This window comes from Artemia franciscana, chromosome 2, assembly GCF_032884065.1.
Source record: "Artemia franciscana chromosome 2, ASM3288406v1, whole genome shotgun sequence".
Lineage (NCBI taxonomy): Eukaryota > Metazoa > Arthropoda > Branchiopoda > Anostraca > Artemiidae > Artemia > Artemia franciscana.
This window is the reverse complement of record NC_088864.1, coordinates 15,843,618-15,866,091: the sequence shown is the minus strand read 5'-3', so window position 1 is coordinate 15,866,091 and position 22,474 is coordinate 15,843,618. Positions and strand designations below refer to the sequence as shown.

Sequence of the window (22,474 nt, the reverse complement as noted above, 5' to 3'; positions counted from 1 at the left end):
TTAGATAGTATAAATTATTAAAAGCAAATATTTGTTCCGTTATATTTCCACAATACTTATTTAGACAATATTTAACGATAGTATTCTGACAGTGTATAGACGAAGAACGAATCTATGTTTCTATCTTTATTCTACAGCGAAAAATCATAAGGAGCCACAGAGTTGCGTCACCATGCAGTTTAGGCTCTCAAACAGTATAATCTTGATGTTAGTATAAACCTTTAGATTTGGTAAATCATTCTTTCCCGTTCATTTTTGTTCTTCAAAATTTTTGGGTCTATGTTGTCACTCATAAGTTCATTTATCGGGTGAAAATTATAAACGGAGGACTAAGTTCAGTGAGATGCATAATGACGAGACCCAGGTATTACCAATCCGACTGGAGCGTAAGACAACAACAGTGCCTCTGCATAAAAAACGTTGATTAATCCCCTGGTGAGAAATCTAATATTTAGGTGGTGTCAAACAGTATGGATAACTGATGAGAGTGGAGACTGACACTTGTATCGACAAAAACATGAAAACCATCGAACCTCTGACATTTCTTTGTATTTTTCCAGTGTAATAATAATAACAATTGATTTCATTGGCGTAACTGAAAAATTAATGAAATAATTCGTGTCTGATCTCTGTTTCTGACAGAACAGGGATTACAAAGCATGAAAAATACAACAGTAGATGGTACTCCTGGATCTTTTTTGTGCATACTGGCGGCGGTTTCCACTCTTATAAGTTACCCATTCTCTTTAGATAGTATAATGGATTTTAGTGGGGGATCTAGTTGTCAAGATGGTCTAAGCTGTCTATCTAAGGGGTATTACGCCCTATAGCAATATCAGAGAGAGTAGTAGTGTTCAAACTGGTGATTTTCACTTTGTGTGCCCTTTGATCGTTGGACACTGTTTTGTTGACATGATTTTGTAGTTTGGCAAATGCTGTTGGTCGTAGCTCTTAAAAAGTAGCGAAGTTAAATACCGTTAAATACATACAGATAAGAATCCAAATTAGATTTTAAGACAGTCTGGATTCGTATATTCAGAAAGAGCGTCAAAAGGCACACCGAATGATATATTTACCTTCTAGCTAGCAAATTTAACAAAAATTTAACGAATACATCCCTCTCCAGGGATAGCCCAGTTAATTATTAGGTCTATGATTAAAATAGCTCTAACGTAAATTAATGGAGACCATTCGTCCTGTAAAAGACCTGCTTAGGCCAAAATGATCCCAAAGGGAAAGAAAAGAAGGTTGACAAAGAGATATATATAGTCCTAAAAATTCTACTGGGATTATTTTATTGTCATCCTATCATTTCCGTAGAGAGAGTTTCTCTGAAAACATAACATGTACGCAATGTGAATTCTTTAAGAGACGGAAAACCGTCAAACGTTTCCAGAGTAAGTCCAATGGTTATTACGATAACAAGAGTAATTCATTGTCATTCACGACAACATTAAGGGATATACATCGTTATTAGATAAACTTGTGTTTCCAAAACTGTATTTAATTTTTACTTACTAAGATCAGCATCATTAAACCCTACATATTCTACATTTCTGACAGAAGAAAGGGGAGAAGGTGCCCCTAGATTGATTTAAAGGGCCGTATCAAAATCCCCCCCCCCCAAAAAAAATATACTTTAGAGACCTTGAGTAAACAGAATACTTTTTTCGCTAAACAGAAAAAAGCTAACATTAATACACGAAAATACAAACTGGAAACCAAGCCAAAACACCAAAATAATTAAAACAAACGCTGGAGTAAAACCAGCAAGTTACAGCGCCCTTCCCCTCGCTTCTTCTTCTGTTTTCCTTTTCTAGTTGGTAATCCTAAGAATTAATTTTAAAGAATTACGATAACTTTGTATCTATATCCGACAGCTTAAAAATTCCTATAAGAAAGTGGAAATATTAGTTGTACGCAGACACTATAAAACACACAAACACGACAAGCATTGAACTTGAGAGCTCTATAATAAAAAAACATTTTAATTTCAAAGTTATTGATATCCCAAAATATATTTTTAATCGGGAGACTATGGCTTAAATAGAACTGGAATGTGCCTTGGTACAGTCGTACAAAATAAATTAAAATAAAAACTATTTACATACTTTTTCCTGATTTGTAATTTTTGATGAATGTCGCTTTTTAATGGTTTTTATTTTGCTAATCAAGTTCTTTTATTCACAAGACATTACAACCTTCCCCCACCCAATCTTTTTATTCTTATACCATTACTTAGCATTCATCATTATGACCAAGGATGGGTAGGGGTGAAAATATGGCCAAACCCTTCTTCCAAAAACGTGCTGACTTAGTCATCATTTTCATTTTGCGTAAATCTCACAAAAGAAATCTATCTACATTTCTTCGTGCTTTCTTTTCTAACCTAAAACATTATTATTACATACTGGTCGGACATGAAAAGAACAAAAAAAAAAGACAGAAAATTAATATAAGTAGGCTACACTGAAGATTAAAAATGGTAAATATGTTTTCCTGAGATATAAAATCTGAGCACTGAAGAATTACTTTCGCTTGAACATACTAAACATAAAGGACGTTTGAGGCCATCTGTCTTTAAACCTAACCTGCTTTTACCTGTTCCAGGTATCTTATTATAAAAAAAGAAGTGAAAAGAAAGCAGATAAGAAAAAACAAAGCGAACTCACTTTTGGCATGCTCCATAGTCCTCTTTAAAACAGCTTGCAAAGAAGCCTGGGTTTTTTCCAACGACACTTTTACGTTGTTGTCAGTTTTACTTGTCCATGCTAAAAACAGGGCAGCAAAAAGATCACCGGTTCCCGTAAAAGTGTCTCTTATGCAGGGAATAGTTATTCGGTACATTTCATGCTTTCCATCTTAAAAAAAAAATTTAATACAAATATAAATAAATGGCATAAAATTATATCATAAAAAATGGAATCACTAAAAATACATTTTTTTTTTGCAAGGTAAGTCAACCATTACCTGTCGAGCAAAACGAAGTTCTACAAATACGAACTCCCACAGGAGGGGAGGGGGGCTCACTCAAATCTCCCTTCTAGAAGACCGAACTATATAGAAGGCCCAAATTCTTGCTTAGCATCTAATTATAACATTGTCTGTCGTTAGTGGTTGATATTAGTGAGGGGGTCGCTGTCAAGTTAGTTTTTTTTTACTTTGGCGATTTCTTAGTTTAATAGAGTGGCCTGCCTCCTAAACAGCAATCCACGAGAAAATCGACACGGATTTGTTAACCAGCTTATATACCGCCGTTTAGACTTTAGAAGACACACGATATAGATTTGCTTAAATGCATAGATTAACAAATCAGATCAAAGTGTAGTTTAGGTCCGGGAGAAGGTGAGTTACAATGGGAATTCATACAGAATTTAATCCTGTTAATTCTAATCATATCTTTTATTGTTTTTTCCACGATCTTAGGTATTTAATTCTTCTAACTTGGGTTTTATTTCGTTTTGCTTTCTGCGTGGTTTGTTTTGTCTTATTATCCGTTTTATTTTGTTTACATTTAATCTAAAAATGTGAACATGTTTCCTTTAAACTCTTTCGTATAGCGCTGAAAAGGGAAGCGGCTGTCTTTCCGATTTGTTCGTATCGTTTTCTTCAGTATTCTTGTTGGCTTCATAAAGCCCATTTTTGTTTTTCTTTTCTTTATTTTTTATTCTTTGCTAAAGGTGTGAATTTCGGGAGAAAATGGGACAATTTTCTCAGGAAGACACCTTGTTAGAGGATAAATGCGATTTATTTTAAGTTCTAACATTGCTCTATTTATTGAGATAAAATATTTTCTAAATACTTAATTTCTGTCTGCAATATTATATTCGAGGTCGTCCTAAATACGAGGCTAGTGCTCACTCGCCTCAATTCCCAGCTCCTTAGACCTAATCTCGCCCAAACAGGATGGTTGAAGTATCTATTTTTCCAGTGGGGAGGGGGTCATTAGAAAACACGGCTTCTGGGGACATCGCACGTCCCTCCCCCCTTTGTGCAGATAAGTATACCGCCCAGTGAAAATTCCGAGAAAGTGAATTGTTTTAGAACTATAAAACAAATTATTTCTACAGCCCCTTAAACATATTTGCATTTCCCTTAAACATTTATACAGACGATACAAAACAAAGGGCTATTTTGCTAAAATAAACAGTTTTTAAGCTTTATTTGATTGATAGAATCCACTTCATTAATGTCAAGTAAAGTTGGGTACCAATTTTGGAGTGAAGGCCAGTGGATATTCCTATGAGTGGGATGGATTTACCTCAAGCCTTAAAGGGCACATTATTAGGTTCGCTTTTTGAATTTCAGGGATAAGTCCTGCAGATAAATGTGAAGAAGGGAATGAAAATTTTATCTCCAAGTTCCCCTACATTCCAATGGACGAATTCGGTCCAAGTTTACAAAATAGATACTGGTAGATGACATTCCTTTCTCATTGCAAAAATATTATGCGTGACATAAAGACTCAGTTCATAAAGTTAACTCCACAAAAGGGGGGTGGGGAATAAAATTCAAGTAATATTTTCGCAAAGGGTCCCTAATTTAAGACCCCAAAAATTAGTTTAAGAAGTTCATGAGATTGTTATACCATTATTGTATTATTTATACAAACTATTCAACTTGAAAATAAATACCGAAAGTCGAAAGGGATGGCAGCCCTACCTGTCATTTATGAGAGGCACTGATCAGACAGTTTGTGGTAATGAACTATAAGCAAAAATCACAAGTGGTAGCAGTCTCAAGTAGTCATAGTCACAGTTACAAGCAGTCGCTGTTGTACCAGCAGTAGTAGTAAAAATAGCCCAGAAAGTTTAAAGTTAATAGCCTTTAGCCGTTCCTAAAATATTGTAGATGCGCACTTTTGATAATCTAGATGCACATATGTTTTGGTTGTGTTCAACATCTTCCTCGACTTTTTCTGAAGTTCCAGCTCAATACACTTAGCCTTTTGGACACACCCAGGATTAAACATTCACCCTTTTTCAATAATAAATCCTATATGCAAATAATGGGCAAGTTCAATAATTTACGATCATTGCCTGGGGGGCTGTAGGGAATCAGATCTAAGCCAGAAGTACAGTTATATGACCTTTACACTATTGAAAAACATTGAAAATTTTGGTCGCATGTCTTTGGGGGGGGGGGGCTACAAAAGATGTGGGAGGGGGGTTGGTAGCCTCCCGATAACTTTTAAAACGGACATTAGAACCTTCAATTCCCAATTTAATAAGTCATATCCAAAGTTTCAACGACTACCCTTTCCATATGAAGTGGTTTCAGAACAAAATAATAAATAATTCATTCAAGGCTTATGGCTCTTTGCTACAGGCTACGCCAATGCATATACCTGCTCAATTTCTCTCAAGATACAATTCTCTCAAATTAAGAAAAGAAATTAGACCTAAACACAAATATACACTCACCTAGATAAAAGAAAAATTAAATTTACCCCCAATGACAAGCCAGATTTTATATCTGCTAAGCTAAAAAAAAACTTATTATAAAATTGTGATTAACTTTTTATATATTACACAGTCCCTAAAAATTCTAACTAAATTTAAGCAGGGCAATTTATTTATTTTGCTGTTGTATTAAGCCTACAAATATTGGCAAAGATATAAGTTCTTAATTTTCAATTGAACTACATGTATACAACTACCATCAATCTTTTGATTTTTTAATTACCTGTAGCAATACTGGCAAAACTAATAAGTTCATCATCTGACCCCAAATCTGTACTTGAAAGAACAACAATCTTGACACCTTCCTTGTGAAAATGGTCAATTACTCTGACTGCATCTTCTTCACTTGCAATTTTCATACCGGTCAGAAGCCTATAAGATTACAATTCATGCAAATAAATGTATAAAAAAGTTTATAAACTCCATGACATCAGTTTCCAGTCTTTTCCGTAAGTCTTAAACCCTTATATCTCATCGTACAGCTGCATCATTCCCCCTCCCCCTAGCGTTGACAGCAAGATTTTTGCCAAGGCATTATTTTTTTAAACCTAAAAGAATAGGTTGGAGCTCATATATTCATATTTTTACAACATGGCGAAGAACTTTAAACTATTTACAAGAGCAGGTTTTTTTTCAAGGATTCGAATATGAAAAATCTGTAAGAGTTAGTGGTGTCAATTCACAAGAAATTGGTGGGAGGGGTGAATATATCTATCAAAAATACAAGGGTATTTATGTATCAAAAATATAAAAATACAAGAAAGGCATTTTTTTCTGAAAACATCAAAAATGATATTTTCAAAATCTAGGGGATAGGGGGGGGGGAGCTAATGGGGGAAATTCGCTTGCCCCCGCCCCATTGCCGACAATGGTAAATATGGCACTCAAGAGTCACCAGAATAGTTACTCCGACTTCAGATCAAGGTTGGTTGAGATTTGACAACACCTTCTGCTAGATGTTAAAAATTTAGGTATATATTCCCCATTCCTCCGCACAAAGGTTGCATCGAAATCCAGATTCCCAAAACGCTAAACTCGGACATGAGTTATCACTTCCGACAAAGTTTAGTTTATATCTGACCCCTGTTTATGGTAGATGGCCAGATGACATGAATTTATTAACCCCAAATCCTCTCCCCAGAGAGGATAGATTGCGTTCAAACTCCTAAAAACTACATCTTTTCCTCTTTACATTCCCTTTGATTAGCTCTTTCTGTTTGATTAGCTCATATGTTCTGATAAAAAAAAACGTAAAAAGCGTAAAAGTAAAAGTAAAGTAAAAGCAATTAGCGCATGATATCCCCTAAAAAAGAAAAGCCCAGGTAAGGTCCCCCAAAAAGTACAGCCAAGACACTTATTCTTACTCTCAACTCGAATTGGTTGATATCCAACAACCCTTCCTGCCAGTTGTCATGATTACAAAAATTAGGAGACCCCTCCACTCCTCGACCATCTAAGAAGTTTGGTTCTGTAAATGGTCCGCAAAAGTTGTAGTTAGGATAGGCCAAGGATTGGTCAAGATCCAGCAATGCCTGCTGCTAATACTGAAGATAACTTAGGAATATCCTTCCACAGTCTTGTCGTGTCCAAAAACCCGAAAGAAACAACTAGGACACAAGCTTTCATTTCCTATCGAGTTTGGTTAAGATGTGACAACACCTGGCAAATATGCGAATGAAAAAATTCTATAAAACCTACCTTCTTTTGGTGTGAAATCACTGGTGGGTTTGTTTCAATCTATTTCTGCGACTGATCTTAATATGCATCAAGAATTTCAGAACATTCGAACAAAATCGAAATGTACAAAAAAAATTGGAACTTGGGATGGTAACATTGGTAAAATCCTTTGCGCTTTCTAAAACTGAAATCGAGAGCTTAGGAGGAAAAGGTAAAACCATAGTGTCACTTTCCCAGCAAAACTATCCTAAATGTAAATTTTCCCACAAAATACCTCGTCATTTATCGTTTTCTCGTCATTTATTGTCCACCCTTTCACCATCCATCTATTATTTAATTTTTTCGAATTGTACACCCCTCCCCCTTGGTCTTAAACTGATCGAAGCTAAAAGCACCACACAAAAAATGGCCTTGGCACACAATAACACGCATAAAATAAACAATTAGAAGTAGTTTGCTAGCAGGTAGAGATTCACAATCAGCAAGCTTACGAAAATAAGAGTTAAAGAAATACAGGAAGAAGGTAAAAGAATATTTTCATATAATACCAAAATTTTAAAATATATATTGAAAAAATATTTTGAGTCCAAATTTCTCAATTTTTCCAAGTCAGTTTGGACAAAATCCCGAGATGTCAATTTTGTACCCTTAAGAATTCAGATAATAATATGACTTTTGATGCCATACATCCACCACTATATTACATTACAAACTCACATCAATAAAAAAATATACTGGACAAAAACCAAAAGAAAAACACAGCAAATAAAAATATACCTGAACTTACTCTGCCTCATACTGATTCGGAGTGAGAATGTCAGCTACTTTGACCACCTCTTTTGCATAAATTGGAACTAGCTCTTTAGGCACATACATTTTTCCGTTGTCACCCAGCACTGGATCACATACTATAAAATATTTTAAATAAACAAAATTCTATAAACTCGATAAGTCAGCAGTAAATAAGGCTACAGGTGGTGACGCCAGGATTGGTGATTGGGCCGCATGTTAAATACGTTAAAAAAGAAAAAAATAGGGTACTTACAAGACAAATAAATGAAATTAAAGACAAAACTATTAGATCTATTGCAGATCCTCCCTTCAACTGAATTAATGACTGGAAGGCAATTCAACTTGGTTGCCGAATCATGAATAGTATAGAACGTGACCCATTGGTTATTAATAATGACCTGTCAATGTAAATGTAAACTTTCAGAATTGAGAACATTAACATTGTCAGACGCCCAATAATCCAAATACCAGTCAAGCCAACAGAGTTTGAAATCACAAACCATCTGATCTTCAGTTAGAAACTGGCTTACTCATATGCCTAATAACCCATTTGTCATTAAAGATTTTTTTTCGTCAAATGCTTTAATTTAAAGTGATAATTTTACATATATTTATCTATAACGTATTTAAATCTCTCTTCAAGGTGATTATTATATAGAAGTCGTCATCCTAACCAGTTTCAACTATGAAGTGCATGTCCATTGCTAGAAAACTTCTGAAGGACAAGAGTCAAGATATAAATGAATTGGACTAGAAACAAACATTGTGTTGTCGTAACCCAAAACATTTTAGTTTAAACTTATTAATTATTTTTAGGAGAATAAAAACTCTCAAAATGGTGCTCCTTCAGAGTGTTTAAAATAATGGTTTTGCTCACAAAAGTCAGATCTAAAACTTCTATTTATTTGTTTTATTTGTTCGTTTTTTGTCATATGTACTGATTCTATGTTCATGATGTTAAGTGTCATGTTTGACATCCCATCATGACATGGTGTCAAGATTAAAACAAAATGTAAGTGAATTCTGACAATTTTTTTTTTAGTAGTTGGACCAATCTTGATGAAAAGTTTACCAAAACTTTAAAAAACATAACAATATACCAAAATTGAACGATGCAAAACTGCACTGGAAAATTAGCGACCGTGAAATTGTTTAATGACCCATATTTGGACACTGATGTTAAATCTTAGTTTTAATTAGGATCATTAACAGCGTTGAGCATTGATAGAGGTCAAATGAAATTGTGCCCCAATTTACTGAGGAGCCCACGGGAGGAAGAGTGAGTTTAGAGTTCAGAGTTTTATTCACCAATAAATACAGGTTGCAAATGCAATATTCTTGCTCCCCCTTGAAAGATTCTATGGCCAGGGACACAAAAAAAAGGAAAAAAAATATAGGCAACAACCAAAAAGAGAATAATCGCCAAAAAACATAACGAGATTAAACAGAGATCATACCTAAGGTCTGAGAGTCAAAGCACAGATAAGAAAACCAAGCACCATGAAAAAGAAAAACACCCAGGGGACACCAACTCCTCAGAGAACTAGGAAAAGGTAAAAATAAAACCAATATGTTAATCTATTTGATTCTTAATTAAATGGTCCTTAATAAAAGTTTTAAAAATTCCAAACAAGTGGTATCTCTGTACTGAAGAAGGTAGGTAATTCCAGACCTGTCGACAAGCAATGAGGGGATTGAAATCTGACCGGATAGTAGGGGTAGAAGGAATGTAGATACTATGTGAAGAAGGAAGGCTATACGGAGCTGAACCAGACATAAACACATGAGTTTTTTGAAGAGATTTTGAAGGACTGCCATAAAACTGGTCAAGACAAAAGAAGCACAAAAAATAGTGTAAATAGACTGAAGGTTTGAGAGCGGTGTTTGAGAGGAACGGTTGGTGTCCATAACTAGACGCCGTGCTTTATTATGCATGACAGAAAGCAACCACAGTATACAAGAAACAGGAAAAATCCATATAATAGGGCAATACGAAACATATGACTGAACACGGGAGAAAAAAAAAAGACACTTCAGAGTTGATCCAGGAAATGTGCGTCCAAGCTTTTGAATTATACCCAAACCCCAAGAGAACTTAACCCTAATCATGGATATATGGTTTCTATACTAAAGTTTCTCATCAAACAGGATACCAAGAAACCAGACGACCCGATTCTCTGGTTTACACATGGAGCCTTGAGACACCTGATGGTGTGTAAACTGAGGGAAAGCTATACCAATTCGAGAAAAAATAAGAAAATGTGACTTGTCAACAATCAAGGCCAAGTAAATCGCATCAAACCATAAAATTAATCTCACGAACATTGCCATAAGGTTAGACCTGATATCACATTCCTTCTTCCCAAGGGTCCTAAGAGTGGTTTCATCAGCAAAAGCAACAAGAAAACTTTCATTAGAAGTAGTATTAGAACACGAACGAACATCAGGATGACACAGCTTGCAGCAAGCTAGAGACCTGGTGTTTTTACTGCCGAAATCAGATCATTACCATAAATCAAAAATAAAACAGACCTTTAGAAGAACGCAACATAAACACAAACTACTCATGTGCAGTGTAGGAGGGGGACGAGATGATAAACTGAATCATTTTTTTAGACGTAGGAATGTTGCACTGTTTACGCAGAAAAAAGGCTGCACAGGTTACACACACATCCACAGAGAATTGAGAAGAATACTTTTGATATTCTCAGGTCGTTAATAAAAACTTTTGCTGAAACAATTACTTGACATACAGATTAAAACGTGAACGACCATCTTGAGGTATTTAAGTCTCTCGCCAAATTCTTATAGGCTTTTATTATCTGAATCTCTGACGCGGCGTTGTCTGTGTTTATTAACAAATTGAAACTGAGCTTTTGTTTATCTTCGGCAGATTTTTCACGAAAATATTCCAAAAACTGATGAAACGATACTTTTTTCTTTCAATATAAATTCTGTTCTTCCAAAACTGTTATTCTTAATCGATATATTGTTATATAAACCGCTTAAAAGCCGGCCTTAAGTTGGCTTGGAAAAAGATTCTATCATTCAAATCTCCTAACGTGGCATTGTCAGTGTTTATTAACAAACTTTCGGAGTGAAAAACATTAGCTTTTGTTGATTTTCAGCAGATTTTTAACGAAAATATTCCAAGAACTGACGAAGCGATATTTTTGCCTTTCAATATAAATTCTGTCCTTCAAAGAAAAAGTAAGTAAAAAAAATTATGTTAAGTTGTCAAGAAATTAGAGATAAGTAAATAGATACATCAATATATAGCTGGCTTAAAAGCCAGTCTTAAGTTAGGGTTCTCTTTCGCTACTGTCACTTGACCATTTTCTCAAAAGGCTATCAACCAAAGAGCTGTCAACGGAAATAATATATATAAATTATTTCCGTTGACAGCAGTTGCACGGAACACTAGAAGACAAGTTTGGTGGTCAGTGTGAAAATCTTACTGAAATGAGACGCCTGTTTTGTATAGATTCTACGACTATAAAATGCCCGTAGTTACCTGACCCATACTACATTCAGCATATTTAATATAACCTTGTAATATATCCGCGTTATCAAGAAAAAAATACACCCAAGCCACACTTTGTTATGCTACGTTATGTATTTCACCCTAATAATATGTGAGTTATTTACTATGATTCTGCTACCCGATTTCCTTCTAATTCTTTTTGTGCACGGGGAAATGGTAATGAACATATTATTTTTCTTCCCCAACGTATTAAGAATCCTACCATGATAAGCAAGTTGTTATCTTCCTCCTTTTTCTTACACAATTTCTCTTCGAACTGATGCATAAAGCCATCAAATGGCATAGTCAAAACATTGCACAAAAATAGTGCACTCAGTTGTAAGGGAAATCCTGCCGCCACATCCTTAATCTAATAACCAAATAAAGTTCTAGTCTGGGGAGTGCTTAATAAGTCCAGTCCAACTGAGGCAAGTTGTAATGCAGAAAGTACAACTTTTCAGCATTTCCTCATTTCAAAACCTTTGTTTGTCACTATAAATATTCCCAGCTGTGCTGAAAACTCTTTTGCTTTGATAGAAGAGGGCAGACAGCAGAGATACTTCCAAGCAAGTTGTACCAGTCTCTTGAAATGCTGTTATTTTGCCACCACTCTACCAAACAGCATTTTATCCTGTCAATGACAGTCTCACAAATGTACCTTTCTTGTTCCTGATCAATATTATCTGCTAACTATTCTTCCTCACTTGTTGAAGTTGCATGCATGTTATCAAAAAGGGCAATAAATAAAAGTTGCTGTTTCTACTCTCTCTTGTTTCGGGTTAGCCTTGTCTTCTATTGCAATGGCTAATTTGTTTCTTACAATGTCTGACTGTGTTTCTTCTTGTAGCCACCGTCTAGTGTCACTGAGTGTCCCTTGACTTAGGGATTGATACTTGTACCTGAGATCCATTAGACAAGCAGAAACAACTTAATAGTTGTGCATTCTTAAACTCACCATACATTTTGTACACTGCTGCACCATGTGCGTATTGTCAACATATATAATTTGACTTCATTTGACTCACCTCTGCTGCTCTCTCCACCATGATCAGACTTAGCTGACAGCACTACCCCCAAGGCCTGGCCAAGCAAAAACTACCTGATGAAATCTGGCACCATTTTCTGGATAAGTTGCACAAAAAATGGACAATATCCAAATTTTGTTTTGAAATGTCCAACAATGACACTGACCCCACATCAGCACAATAATATTGGCTGGCAAAACATACTGGTCAGGCCTAATCTACAGAGAATCCCAGCACCTCTGGCACAAGTTGGGAGGGGAATGCAGGGTAATGCCAGGCTATCATTCAAAGTATATTGGTACTGATGATTATTGTGACCAACACAAATGGTGAGAGATTTTTAAATTGTGCCTGTATACAACTAAGGTTAGATTATACTAATAATCTGTTGGTAATTGTTTAGTTCATCACAAGCTTCTAAACTGGAAAGGATGCTGCAAAGCAGTATAGTTTCTATACTATACCCCTTGCAATGATTTCTTTGATGTACTATACAGTTAATACGTATATTTGACCCAAGCACCTGTAACAAAAGCATAATAAGGCAACTGCAAGCAAGCACACAAGCATAAGCATTAATATATAAGCAAAAGCAAGAAATAAGTTCATTTCATCTTCCTTCTTTTCTTCATGTGATTCAACGATGTTCTTTTATTGAATATGCTCAACTTCAACTTCGTTGGGGGTTTCACCTGACGACCAGAACGATTTATTTTTTTTTTTTTTTTATTTATTTTTTTTTTTTTTAGTACAATAAGTTCATTTCATTGCATTTTTTTTTTAATTCAGTACAATAAGTTCATTTCATCTTTTTTTTTCAGTACAATAAGTTCATTTCATCTTTTTTTTTTTTAATAATACAGTACAATCAATTCATTTCATCTCCCATCTTTTCTACAAATTCAACTTTGTTGGGGGTTTCACCTGACGACCAGAACGAGTTGCCGTCGCCCTTCTTCCATGGTTAATCTGCTCTGCCTGAGCCGGATCCGTGGCCTCCACCTCTTTGTGTTTGACACCTTGCTTTGGTGTTGAAGACTTTGGTGTAAGACTGTAGGGGGGTCCGTAGTCTCTTGGGAATCAGCTAAGGGATCGGGAACATTCTTCGATGGTGAGACGCTCGAAGTTTCGACTCGGCAACTAGCATCACCGTGCAGGTCAGTCACCATCGGGTCTTGTCTTGATTTGATGTGTATTCTGTTGCGGCAGAACGTCCCTCCTTCTTCGAGACGCACATAGTATGAACGAGGGCTGTCGCCAGCCTTGCAAACTGTTGCCTTCTTCCAGGTTCCCTGGTCAGTCAACTGAACCCACACTTTCTGACCCATTTTCAGTGGTTCCATATTCCTTCCATGCTGATTATAGTGTTTACTTTGTGCCTTCTCCCTCTGTTGTCTGAATTGGTCAAATTGGAAGGCTCCTGGTTGCAACGTTTGTGTGATGCTGGGCAGGAGTGATCTCAGTTGGCGTCCCACCATTATTTGAGCCGGGGCAAATCCATCAACGGGTGTGTTCCGATACTCCAATAGTGCCAGATATGGGTCACTCTTGCTCTCAGCGGCCTTCACCATGAGTCTTTTAGCTATTTGAACAGCCTTTTCACTTAAGCTGTTGGACTGAGGGTAGTTTGGGCTTGAGATTGAGTGTAATATTCCCCAGTCAGTCATGAATTGCTCAAATTCCTTTGCGCTTAACTGGGGGCCATTGTCAGTTGTAAGTCGCTCGGGAATCCCATATCGGACGAAGTGAGATTTCAGTTTGTTGATGACCTGCCGTGACGTAGTGTTTGTCAGGCGATCAACCTCAAAGAACCGATTCATGTAATTGACAGTGACCATGTAATCCTATCCGTTGAGCTGGAACAGGTCAGCAGCTACATGCTGGAATGGGTAGTCGGGTATTTTATGCAGGATCATTGGCTCCTTCTGTTGGTTCATAGCAAACTTGGCGCATATCTCACAGTGGTTGACCAGCCTCTCGGTGTCTCGAGTGATGCCTGGCCAGAATACAGACGTTCTTGCCCTCTCTTTGGTCTTTGCCACTCCTAGATGGGAAGAGTGTAATTGGCCTAATATGCCTGCTCTCATGCATATCGGGATGACTATGCGCTCCCCTTTAACAACAAGGCCATCAAGTTCTGCCAACTCATGATGATAATTCCAGAAGGGCCCAAGTTTTCTGTCCAGGCTCTTTTTATTGTTCGGCCAACCCACTTTTATTGTTTCCAACAGGGAGTTCAGTGTTTTGTCTTTAGTCGTTTCTTTACGTATTTGTGCAAGCCTTTTGCTTGCTATGGGTACAGTTTGAAGGACTGAGTGAACCAGAATTTCCATGTCTACCTGCGACTCAATGTCTGTATCCGCAAGGTGCAGGCGGGATAGGGTGTCTGCTACAGGGATAGTCTTTCCAGGTTTGTATCTAAGCTTGATATCATATGGCTGAATAGCCAACATCATTCGCTGCAGCCTTGGAGGTGCCCTTTGTATAGACTTCCCAAAAATCGACTCAAGAGGCTTGTGGTCTGTGGTCACACATATCGTTCTTCGGAACAGATACTGGTGAAATCTTTTGCAAGCAAAGGTTATTGCGAGCATCTCTTTTTCCATTTGGGAGTAACGCTGCTCTGTCTCACTTAGAGAGAGAGATGCAAAAGTGACGGTTGCTCTGTCTGTTGATAGCTGACCATGCTGGGAAGCATCTGTGATCACCTCTATCTCCTTGGCCTCTGGATCAAAGTAGGAAAGGTTTTTGGAGATTGCATTCTGAATCCCTCTCTTGGCCTCCTCGTGGCTTGTATTCCATTCGAACTTCTGCTGTTTGGACAGGTCTCTGAGGGGTTTGTCCAATGTAGCCAGGTTGGGGATGTATCAAGACAAGTAATTGTACATTCCTAATAATGTCTGTAGTTCCTCCTGGTTTTGGGGTGCAGGCATGTTTTCTAACGCCTGGGTTTTCTCTGGGTCGGGGCAATGCTGCTTGTTGTCAGTCTGTGTCCGAAGTAGGTGATGGAAGTAGTGTCAAAAACACATTTTTTCTTTGTTGAACCGCCCTCCCTTGTCTCTTGCAGCTTGGAGTACTACCCTCAGCTTGGCGTCATGTTCAGCATCACTACAACCAATGCCTGCAATATCATCAACAATCAGCCCAATATCCAGTTCTGTAAAGACCTCCTCCATCTTTTGCTGGTATTTGTCCTGCACTGAAATCAATCCAAATGGGTATCAGTTCCATTTATACCGGCCATACATGGTGTTGAATGTTGTCAACTCAGAGGATGGTATGTCCAACACCATTGACCAGTATCCATTTCGGGCATCCATCTTAAAGAACTTCTTTGCACCTTTGCACTTTGCTGATACTTCATCAAATAAGGGTATAGGGTAATGCGGTCTCTCAATTGCTCTGTTTAAATCAACAGGGTCCAAACAAATCCTGAGTGACCCATCTGCCTTTCTCACCAGAACCAAGGAATTCACCCGCTGTGTTGGCTTGGTCACTTTTTCTATGACTCCAAGTGACTCCAGTCTGTCTAACTCCTCTTTGAACTTAGCTTGTGGTGCAAAAGGAACCCATTTTGGCGGTTGTATAGTAGGGATTGCACCCTCTTTCAGATATATTTTGCAGGTTCCAGGCAGTGTCCCTATGCTCTCAAAGACATCACTGAATTCATTTAAGAGTTTTTGGATGACTAGTCTGATTGGGGCTGGATTGCTGACACTGAGGACAAACTTGATCAGCTGAAGTCGTTCGCTGGACTGGCAGCTGAGGATGGGTGCTCTATCTGTGCAGACCACATGGAAGGTATGGGTCTGGGGGGTTAGGTTCTTGTACTGAACTTTTAGGCTGGCTGTCCTCAGTACCTTTAGCTGTTCTCCGGTGTAGCTGGTCAGCACATCAGCAGTTGGCAGCAGTGCTGGCTTTCTTGCCAATTTGTTGAAGTCTTTGAGTGGCAAAATATTGGCCTTGGCACCAGTGTCTATCTTGAACGCCAATTCACTATCGTTTTCTGTCAGTTTTATCAGAGCATAAGGCTTTTCCACCTTTTCTTCTGTGGAAATGGACTCAATAATGAATTCTCTCCCATCTTCCACTTTGCTTCTTGTTTCAAGTTCATGTACTACTTTGCTCTTGCACATTTTGGCAAAATGGTTCATCTTCCTGTATTTGCTGCACTGCTTCCCTTTTACTGGGCACTTATGGCTTCTTGATTATGGGCCACCACAGAAATAGCATGCAGGGGAATTTTTCTGTCTTTGAACCACTTCCACCTCCTGCTTAATTGGAATCTGCCTCTGTTTGTTAAGCATGAGTGCTTGGGTCTCTGGCACAGTTTCTATAGCTCAACTGCACTCAACTGCTCAAGCCAAGGTAAGTGTGGCTCCCTCACTGAGAAGCCGCTCACGGATTCTTGCATTCTTGACTCCAAAGACTAACCAATCTTGAACTAGCTGGTCTTCTAGGGCAGTGGTTCCCAACCGGTGGTACGCATACCCCAGGGGGTACGCGAAACCCTCGCAGGGGGTACGCGAAGGTCCCAAAATTAATTTAGTCTACATCTTTAAAACTTGTTTCTGACTCAGTTCCAACATTTCCCTCAAAATCAGATAACATAACCCATTGTACGTAATTTCAGACTCATTTTCAAAACTTTCGCTTTCAGTAACCCGCTAATTTTTCTCCATAGCCGTAAGGTCTCGATGCTAATTTTTCTCCATAGCCGTAAGGTCTCGATTTAAACTCAGCGAGTTCAGTATCTTGTCATCTGTTGAAACACGAAGTTCGTGAATTGTGGTTGCAAACAAAGATGGATAGATTCCTGATCAGGAATAACAAGAAGCCGAATGATGGTACCCAAAACTCTGAACCTGCACCTAAGAAGAAGAAATATGACGAATCATCAGTCAAAGTGCGTCGATATTTGTCAGAATACCTAGGGCTCGGATTTAGTGCGACAAAGTCTGATCCAGTGAATGCACAGTGCGTTCTTTGTGGTCAAGTCTTGGCCAACAGTTCCATGAAACCTACGCATATGAACCGGCATCTCAGTACTGTGCACCCTTCTCATGTCGGTAAGCCCATAGAGTTTTTCAAGCGTAAACAAGAAGCATTCGCTAGTAACTGTTTGGAAATTGCAAAAGTGGCATCAGTTTCTTCAAAGGCTCTCCGGGCTTCGTATGCTGTTTCATATTTAGTTGCAAAACAGAAAAAACCGCACACCATCGCCGAATGTCTGATATTACCAGCACTAGTGAAAGTCAGTGAAATAATGTTTGACACGAAAACTGCTACTGCCCTTCAGTCTATACCTGTGTCGAACAATACCATTTCAAGAAGGATAGAAGACATTGCAAGCAATATTGTCATGCAGGTTATTGAGCAAATAAAGTTGACGAAGATGTTTGCGTTACAGCTTGACGAAAGCACGGATGTGTCAGGTGAAGCCCAGGTGATCGTCTTTGTTCGATATCAAGATTGTTCTGACATAAGAGAAAATATTCTGTTTTGTCAAAACCTACAGTCAAGAACAACAGGAGAAGAACTATTCAAGGTGATTGACAAATTCTTTGCAGAAGGGGGCATCTTGTGGGACTGGTGTCTATCAGTTTGCAGTGATGGAGCTGCCACCCTAACAGGGAAGAATAATGGGCTCATGACCTGGATGAGGAAGAAAAATCCAAAGGTGAAGTGGTTGCACTGCATCATTCACAGGCAAGCTCTTGCATCGAAAAGGATGAACGCACATCTGCACGAGGCCCTCAACGAGGCTGTAAAAGTGATCAACTTCATCAAAGCCCGACCACTGAACTCAAGAATGTTCAAGTTGCTGTGCCAAGAGGTGGGTTCAGAACATCAACATTTACTTCTGCACACAGAAGTTCACTGGTTGTCTCGTGGGAAGACTTTAAACAGACTTTTCGAGCTTCGACAAGAAGTTCATATGTTTCTTCTGGAGCAAAAATCTGCATTCAGTTCACTTTTTGAAAACCAGGACTGGGTCTGCAGGCTGGCCTATCTTGCGGATATTTTCGACAAACTGAATGACTTGAATCTGTCAATGCAAGGTTTCCGGACAGACGAACTCTCCCTGAATTCGAAGATGTGTGCTTTCATCAAGAAATTGGAGTTCTGGCTTAAAAAGGTTCAAAGAAACAGCGTTAGTGTCTTCCCGACCCTTGACAAGTTTGCGGACGATAGTGAAATTGATAACCTCAACACAATCTGTGATTGTATTCGGGAGCATCTGACAAAGTTGCAAGATGAACTTGTGTCATATTTCCCATCGATTATGAACCAATATAGAACGCAGGATTGGATCCAAAATCCATTTGTTGAAGACGTGACCTCAAGCTCCGGTCTTAGTGACAAGCTTACAGAGAATCTGATCGAACTTGCCAGTGATTGCGCCTTAGAACTGAAATTCCAAAATGTAACTGTTTCCCAGTTTTGGCTGGAGGTGAAAGGAGAATACAAGGAACTAAGTGAAATCGCCATGTCTGCTTTGTTACCATTCGGATCCACTTACCTTTGTGAAGTGTCATTTTCGGCAATGTCATTGATCAAAACCAAACACAGAAACAGACTGAGTGTACAAAATGACCTTATAATTGCCGTTAGTGACATCAAGCCAAGATTTGATAATATTTTAGCAAAAAAGCAGCCTCAAGTTTCTCATTGATTTTGTACATACATTTAAGCACCGTCATATTGGACAATAAATCTCGTGTTTTTGAAAATCTGATTTTAGTTAAGAAAAAAGTAAAACAAGGATTCTCAAGAAAGGGGTACGCAAACTTTTTGGGCCTTGACTAGGGGTACGCGGACCAAAAAAGGTTGGGAACCACTGTTCTAGGGTATCAAATTCACAATCCTTGGCAAGTACTTTCAACTGAGTGACATATGACTCAATGGTCTCTCCATCCACTTGGTTTCTCTGATGAAAGATGTATCTGGCAAAGATGGGGTTTGCACTTGGCTGAATATAATTCTTGAACTTGTCTAGATATACTTTTGGCTTGTTTGCTTCCACGTCAGTTAAGGTCCAAGTGGAGAACACATCCTGTCCTTTTTCTTCAGTCCAGATCAGCAAGTATGAGCATTTCACTGCATCTGATTTTCCACTTAGTGGACCAGAAAACATGAGCTCACAATGTCTCTTAAATTTTCTCCATTCTGATTTTAGGTTGGGGCTTGACCAGTTGATTGATGGAGCTGGTGTACTATCCATGTTGAACTTCTGACACCATGCAATGATTTCTTTGATGTACTATTCAGTTAATATGTATATTTGACCCAAGCACCTGTAAAAAAAGCATAATAAGGCAACTGCAAGCAAGCACACAAGCATTAGCATTAATATATAAGCAAAAGCAAGCAATAAGTTCATTTCACCCCTTACACATGCTTATTCTAGAAGCACATCCATTTCTGGTTGACTCCCCTCCTCCAAGGGGCAAACTAAAAATGCATAAAGTGGGCAGGGTTTTGAAACTGAGGGAAACGTTGGGGTTGTACAATATGAATGAAATCATATTTTAAATACTAATTCCAGTCACTACTGGCAATTTCTGTATAGTAGGAAGTTGAAAAGATAATTACAAAACTCACACATCCATTGATGTTAATATCCAAGATGGTTCACTTTCACTTTCAAACAAAAAAAAATGTCTGATTTTGCTTACAGGTAACATTACCAATAGAGCAAAGCATATTAGTCCATGAGCCCTGTAGGCAGTAGTGTGAGGTCTGTATTCTGATTGATCAAATATGGACCTTGCCCTACTGCCTGCAAGGCTCATGGACTAATATGCTTTGCTCTATAGGTAATGTTACCTGTAAGCAAAATTGGATATTGTGCTGCCTACCCTCATATCAACAGAATATAAAAGTAAGATTTAACTAACCACTCTGATTTGCCAGTTCAAATTTCATTGCAGGTCAATGTCACAACAGTTAGTATTGCCATTTTTCAGAAACCCCTGCTAATTTAAACTTGAAAGTGAATCATCTTGGATATTAGCATTAATAGAAGCACAGTTTTTTAATTATCTTTCAACCTCCTACTATGCAGAAATTACCAGTGATGACTGAAATTAGAATTTAAAATATAATTTCATTCATATTGTACAACCCCAAATTTTCCCTTGGCTTCAAAACCCTGCCCACTTTACTCATTTTTAGTTTACCCCATGGAGAAAGGGGGTCAACCAGAAAAGGATGCACTTTTAGAAAGCATTTCTAAGTACTATAGTATAAAAACTGTGCTGCTTTGCAGCATAGTTTCCAGTTTAGGCAACTTGTGATGAAACTAAATTTTTACCAATCTGTCAGGCACACCAAATAGTTGTGAATCATCAGCATAAACGGTTAAGAGGTTGCTGACTTTGGGTATCATATGAATAATGCAAAGAAGTAATAATGTTGACCCAAGAACAGTTCCTTTTGGAACATTGTTTAGCACTTTACTGGGATGTGAGTAGGTAAATTTGACCTCCTGTTGTGAAGTCATATAGTCTAATATCTATCAGCCAAGAAGTCTATTAGCCACTCTACTAATTCTTGGTTGATACCTGTTGCTGTTAACTTAAAAGAAAGCCAATTTATTTGGGACCTTCTCAAATAGGTAAGTGTTCCATGTGCTCCAAAGTGCATATTACTACCAATAGCAAGATTCTGATGATGGCATATTGTTTCTTTGTCATTATTAGAGATGTGCATTCATTTTTTATGTTTCTAAAATCCCCCACCAATGAGACTTAAAAATGCATAAAATGGGCTTGCTTACAGGTTACATTACCTATAGGGCAAAGTGTATTAGTCCAAGAGCCCTGTGGGCAGCAGGGCATGGTCTTAATTTAATAAACCATGGTCTTATCTGATGAATCTCATTTTTTTTTAGTTTTATTACCCTTTGTTGAATAAATATAGAATAGAGCTTGCCCTGCTGCCTGCAGGGCTCATAGACTAATATGCTTTGCTCTATAGGTAATGTTGCCTTTAAGCAAGCCCACTTACAACAAGCCACTTGTTTTAGCTAGCATATCCTAGCTAAAAACAACATTAATTAAATGCTAGGTTTCCTATTTCTCAAAGGCTCTTCAAACACAATATCCATGGGGAGAGGAGGTGTATTGTCAGAGCAGGCCTAACATATTTCATATTTGGAAACACTGGGTCAATTGGGAAACATAGCCTAATGGTAGAATTGGCTAATATCCCTGGCCTAGTACCTGGAAAAATATTTTTGTCCACAATTAGGCTTTGTTGTTGACCATCAATAAATTTGAAATTATTATTTTTGCGTATTATTGAATTATTTAGGCTAGCCTAATCTACTGACCAATATAACTTGAATACATCTAATGGTGGAATAGTCCACTGACTATGGTAATTAGTTCTCTGACTATAAGACCCCAAATACTCAGCCGTTTAATAAATATTTTAGCATTAAAACTCTATTAAACCACCTAGAAATTATGTATTGGATAGGGAGTAGGTCACTAATTTGAAAAGGCCTGCTATCAGGGCTTCCACTCTCAAATCTCAAAATTCGGGGACAAGTTTAAAAAATTCGGGGAGTTTTCGTGGACAAGTCTTCAAGATTCGGGGAATTTTCGGGGGCAAGTTCAAAATGGAATTTTGTTACAAAATTTAGGAGCCAAAATTGGTTATAGCTTCGTTTTCAGGCTCAAGTAGGGCTTGGATCCACGTACTAAATCAAGTTTTTAACAGAATAGGTTCTAGAGCTAGGGTACAGGATTGGAACCCATAGCCAAAAACGATTTTTGCTGGTATTGCAGACAAAACCTCAGAACTATTTTTAAATAAATTAAAAAAAAATAGGCTGAATGACACTGCAATTTTGTTGCTTTAGGTTCTATATTATCTTTGCTGCTTTATTCCCATAGCCCGAAAACGAGATTTTTATGTCATTTATTTTCAGAAAGACAACGAAAATAAAGTAGCCTAGAGAAAGGCAATAATCTCATACAAAGCAA

The 22,474-nt window shown here is 37.8% G+C and overlaps 1 protein-coding gene across 2 annotated transcripts in view; it reads right to left on the bottom strand.

The window, feature by feature from the left end:
- The window catches only part of LOC136037841 (pyridoxal kinase-like), a 29,997-nt gene extending 8,035 nt beyond the window's left edge, over positions 1-21,962 (bottom strand). The window contains exons 1-4 of one of the 2 annotated variants that reach the window (XM_065720688.1): positions 21,944-21,962; positions 7,927-8,047; positions 5,686-5,834; positions 2,673-2,861 (exon numbers count right to left, since the gene is read on the bottom strand). In XM_065720688.1, coding sequence (XP_065576760.1) covers positions 2,673-2,861; positions 5,686-5,834; positions 7,927-8,015 — 427 coding nt within the window. In that variant the 5' untranslated portion in view covers positions 8,016-8,047; positions 21,944-21,962. Of the gene's footprint in view, positions 1-2,672; positions 2,862-5,685; positions 5,835-7,916; positions 8,049-21,943 lie in introns of those variants that run through there. The other variant, XM_065720694.1, reaches the window with a different exon arrangement.
- Positions 21,963-22,474: the final 512 nt, after the last annotated feature.